At 34.7% G+C, this 5001-nt stretch overlaps 2 protein-coding genes across 5 annotated transcripts in view; one reads left to right on the top strand and one right to left on the bottom strand.

The window, feature by feature from the left end:
* The first annotated feature begins 137 nt into the window (after positions 1–137).
* Positions 138–1357, top strand: LOC111439781 (zinc-finger homeodomain protein 3-like). The gene has a single exon (XM_023077310.1). It carries the CDS (start codon positions 307–309, stop codon positions 1186–1188), a length of 882 nt encoding a protein of 293 aa, XP_022933078.1. The 5' UTR covers positions 138–306; the 3' UTR covers positions 1189–1357.
* A 2304-nt stretch (positions 1358–3661) lies between these two features.
* LOC111439782 (CLP protease regulatory subunit CLPX2, mitochondrial) overlaps positions 3662–5001 on the bottom strand; it is a 13291-nt gene continuing 11951 nt past the window's right edge. For 3 of the 4 annotated variants that reach the window (XR_002709863.1, XM_023077311.1, XM_023077312.1), the window contains exons 14-15: positions 4057–4206; positions 3662–3961 (exon numbers count right to left, since the gene is read on the bottom strand). Coding sequence is in view for 2 of the 4 variants with exons in the window: in XM_023077311.1 (XP_022933079.1) it covers positions 3884–3961; positions 4057–4206 (228 nt within the window). In the remaining 2 variants the exon portion in view is untranslated. Of the gene's footprint in view, positions 3962–4056; positions 4269–5001 lie in introns of all 4 variants that reach the window. The other variant, XR_002709862.1, reaches the window with a different exon arrangement.

Raw genomic sequence — 5001 nt, 5'->3', positions numbered from 1 at the left:
TTTTAAAAAAAAAAAAAAAAAAAAAAAAAAAAAAAAAAAACCACTGTGTCTTTTGTTGTGTTCTCCAGTTTTGTCGGTTAAAAGAACTTTTTTTTAATTATAAAACTCTTTACTTATTATTTAGTGTCTTCACCCTAACTCCCTCCTCCTCCTCCAAATATGCAATGCAATAACTCTCTTCTACCATTTTTCTTCCCAAACCCTTTTCTTATTTCTTCTTCCTCAACTCAAAGCATCTCCCTTTAATCCACTTATACCCCAAACATACCCTATTTTTCTCTCTTTTTCTTCATCTTCTTAACAATAATGGAGCTCACTACTCAAGATCATCCCATTCCCATCCCCATCCCTTTAAATAGTCGCTACGGTGGCCACGACCACGACCACGACCATGTCATCCATCACCATGACCCGTCCGCCGCTTGCAACCATATCATCGCGGCGGCAGTCAATGGCGGTAGCCCACTTCCATCTTCTCAGATGGAAGTCGAGCTTCACCATAATCATAACAACAGCAACAACAATAACAATAACACGAAGAAGCAGGTAAAATATAAGGAGTGTCTCAAAAACCATGCGGCCTCCATGGGAGGTAATGCCACAGATGGGTGTGGTGAGTTCATGCCGAGTGGAGAAGAAGGATCCATTGAAGCACTCACGTGTTCGGCTTGCAATTGTCATAGAAACTTCCATCGAAAAGAGATCGAGGGAGAACCCTACGATTGGCTCCACCACCCTCGACTCGGGAGGAAGCTCCTCGTCGGAGGGAAGAACATGATCGCCCCACCAGAGGCAGCTGCATTTGCGTATCCATCCGCGGCAGGGCCGGCGTTCATATCGTCTAGAGCACAACCCCACCACATGATAATGTCGTACAACATGCTCGGCGGGGGAGGTGGGCAGTCAGAGTCGGAGGAGCACGAGGAGGCGAGGGCGTACTCGGGGCCAATGATGAACAAGAAGCGATTCCGAACGAAGTTCACGGCGGAGCAAAAGGAGAAGATGCTGAGGTTTGCAGAGAAAGTTGGATGGAAGCTTCAGAAACAAGAGGAGAGTGTGGTGCAGCAATTCTGTGAAGAGATTGGAGTGAAGAGGAGAGTTCTTAAGGTTTGGATGCATAACAATAAGCACAATCTTGGGAAGAAGGATACCATTTCCCCTCCACATTCTCCTACTCCCTTAACTTAAATTTCTTCATTTCTTTTTCTTTTTCTTTTAACTCAGATTGAATTATATAATTATTACTATTAATTGTTGCTCTTATTATTGGCTAATGATGATTATCATCGAAGTGTTGGTGTTGAGATGTTTAAATCTGAGTTATTACACTGAATCCCACGCACTTTATTGCTTTTTATTCATTGATTGGTTGATTAATTGGTTTATTTATGTGTCTGCCACCTTAACAATCACGAAGAACATCAAGATCCCAACTTGATTCAGTAAATAAATCATCTATTATTATTTTATGATGTGCTTAGGGTTTGTAATGAAGAAATGAAATAAAGTATAATTTTTTTGAATTATAGGTATGTTTGATCGAATCAAATGGTAAACATTGAATGTCTTTTTGTAATAAAAAATTTAATGATGTTGATCTTAGTTCTATCAACGACAATATCAACTCTAATGATTTCAACAACTGAAAAGCCAAAAACTTTTATCAAAATTTAAAATTTGAAAGAACATTTTATAAAGAAACGTGAAATTTATATTCCTTCTTGATAAGAAGGCAACCTTTTTTCTTTTGAACATTATTCTATTCATATATCTTGTAATTTTTTTTTTTAATTTTATTTTGTTACGTGCGTAGTTCAAATACTACGATAACAATGTTGTAGGTTTAGACGAATATAAAAGACTTTTAGAAGAAAAAAAAAAGAGCTAGTGATTAATCCAAACTAACTGAAAGGGTTCAGGTCTGCAAGTATGACATCATATACAATGAACTATGAAATATTTAATCTTTCTTATCTATTAATTAAGAAAATGAATATTTTATAAGATAATTATATGCGACTTGATCTTATTTGTGAGTGAATTTCATTTTATAGTTTTTTCTCATTTTTCATATCAAGTAAGTAGATAAGTAGTTCTCTCGAATGCTTATTTTTGGACTCGAACTTGGATAATATGTAGTTGACATACCAGAGAATCATGTTAAATCAATGAAAAAAAAAAAAATCTAAGGTTAGAGTTCTTATCTTAGTATTATTTATGCGGTATACTTTGCAAATATTACAAATAATTTGATCTAAATCGTTCACATGAAGACAAGTGAGTGGGGCGTTCTGAATAATTAATTTGTATAAAACTAGACCATAAAATACTTAATCTCTCCATATAAATCTATTAATTGAAAGAAATTATTATTTTACCGATCATCATTGCAAGTTGATTTTAATTATTATGTTATGAATTTCTGCATATGAGGACTTATCTTTTGATTTGCATGGGTAGGAATGAGTTTTATAGTAACAAATAGGAAACTAGGAACATAATTAATTTTAGAATATGAATGGTACTTTTTTTTTCGTATATAGAAAGTAGATGAATAGTTTCTTTAAATACTAATTTTGTATTTAAACAATGAGAGCTTACATCCTCATTCACCCGAGAGGAATTTAGTTTGTGGTTAGATCATAAAAAAGATGTTAACTAGAGAATTAGTAGTGCTTAAGGGGAAAGATTCTTACATGTATGATTCAATTGTAACTCGGTAAAATAAAATTTTGACATAATTGTAATTATGAATAATTTGTGAATGATCAACTTACCTATAATAATTACATTCATGGATACAATTTGTCTATCGTACATGAAAGATCCATTATGAATTTATAATAGTGGAGTGACCTATAATTTAATGAATTGATTAAAGAGTTTATATAAGATGATAACACTAAAAGTAAGTTTTATTGGAAAAAAAGAATTAGAAAGGTTCCGTGTATTAAATATTATAGGAGTAAAATATTTAATTAATTTAAAGGGTTCAAATTAATATTTTTAAAAAATAAAATGGTTATATTCCATACTTTAGATACTAAAATAAGATTCACATGGTTTATAATATATACAATTTTAAGCCCTATAAATAAGACCTTAAGCTATTTGGGTGGTAGGCGTAGGAGCGGGGCGAAGCGGTAGCCAAGTTGGTAAGGATTCAAATATCCCTTTCTATTCATTTCTATAATCATAGAGGGACCCCCTTTACCATTCTGTATAAATCGACTATTCTATTTGTACAGATATGGTATACGGGTGCATTCAATCTTTGTTTGTCTATTAGTTCAAATATTCCATTTGCAGGAGAGTTCTGTAATGGAAATTAGATTACATTAGTTAGTAGGAATATATATAAGCTGAAACATCTCCCGCCCGATTGGGTCCATCACCACAATTTTTCGGTTGAAACTCTCTCTCTTACAAAAGGCTCCCACAAGTCATTGAAATTCTCGCTCTTATAAAAGACTCCCACAAGTCAACTTACCAATATTAGAATCATAGAAAAGTCGAGGTTTTTTTGCCTTAAGTTTTGAACATTTTGATACGTTTCAAGTTCGTACTCGATTACGGGATTGAGTTGAGAACAAGAAGATAGACTTAATGAACAAGACTAATCAATAAGGAACGTAGAAATAAAAAAATTTACCAATTCTACAATAAAACCTATTTTTTCATATTACATTATTTAATATAAGCTAAATTCCTTCTTGGGATTCAAAATATGTGGACTAAGATAAGAAGAAAATTTTTATTATGCATTTACAATGGCAACATACTTCATAAGTCCACATAACTTCTCTACTTACTTCATAACCTTTTATTATTGATTGATACTGATCTGTCCAATAAACTTACTTACATGATCGCCGGAAAGCATTTACAATCTCATAGTTATGGATGGAAACTCGACTCCATTCGAGAACCGACCCTCGTCCTCCGCCAACAAACCATTTCCCTGTTCATCAGGGCAGAGATATTATATCAAACTTCATAGCCACCAAAGAAAATACTAACACTGAAAGGGTTGAAGTGAGTGTGATGAGAAAATACCTTCAGATTTATGACTATTCCACTTTTTGAACATTGCTTTAATTCTTCATCAACATCATAAAGAACTTTGGCTCCGCATCCTGGACCGTCCACTGATCCAACAGCTTCTTCATCAACCAGAACAGCCCTTATGCTCTTACTTTCTGGAACCTGAACATAATGAATTCAGTTGGCGGCAGGCACCACTTTCCAGCATTCAAACTAACCAACCACTGCCATTTTCAAAATATTTTAACAAAGAAAAAAGCACCAATATGATTTTGTCCAATTATAATTTACAGATATCTTCTTTTTGTATATTTTATTTCATTATTTGTTTTGCAACTTCTATTTTTCACTTCTTTTGCATCCACTCGTGGGTATTTCTTTCTGCCGTCGTTTGTGGACAAATTGCAGCATTATTGTCTTTTTTTTTTTTTTTCGTAGGTTTTTTTTGGCATTCACAATGTGAACAACCAGTCAAAAGGAGTGAAGCAACTCGACCCATAGGGAGAAGAGCGGCAAGCCTTTACTTGAGATTCTCTTAGTAAAGTGCATTCATTCTAACGGCATACCTTTTAGATGATGGGTCAGCAAGAAAATGGGAACAACAGCTTAAACTATTAGGTGTAGGCGCTTTCTAGAGGTGGAATCTTCGAGTACTTCCTATTTGACCCGAAACCTATCGGTCTAGCCATGGGCAGGTAGAAGAGAGCTCTAATAGGCCTTGGAGGACCGAACACATGTATGTGACAAAAGACGGGGATGACTTGTGGTTAGGCTGAAAGGCCAACCAAGATCAGATATAGTTGGTTTTCAGGAAAATCTAATTTCAGTAGGGCGTATAATGTCGATGGCCCGAGGTAGGGCACTCAATGGGCAAAGGTCCATTTCGTCTTACCAACCCCAAGGAAACTCCGAATACAGGGCTAGATCTTTTTTTTTTTTTTTTTTTTTTTTTGGGGG

Source organism: Cucurbita moschata, unplaced genomic scaffold, assembly GCF_002738365.1.
Source record: "Cucurbita moschata cultivar Rifu unplaced genomic scaffold, Cmos_1.0 Cmo_Scf00106, whole genome shotgun sequence".
Lineage (NCBI taxonomy): Eukaryota > Viridiplantae > Streptophyta > Magnoliopsida > Cucurbitales > Cucurbitaceae > Cucurbita > Cucurbita moschata.
This window is presented reverse-complemented; position numbering and strand designations above follow the sequence as displayed.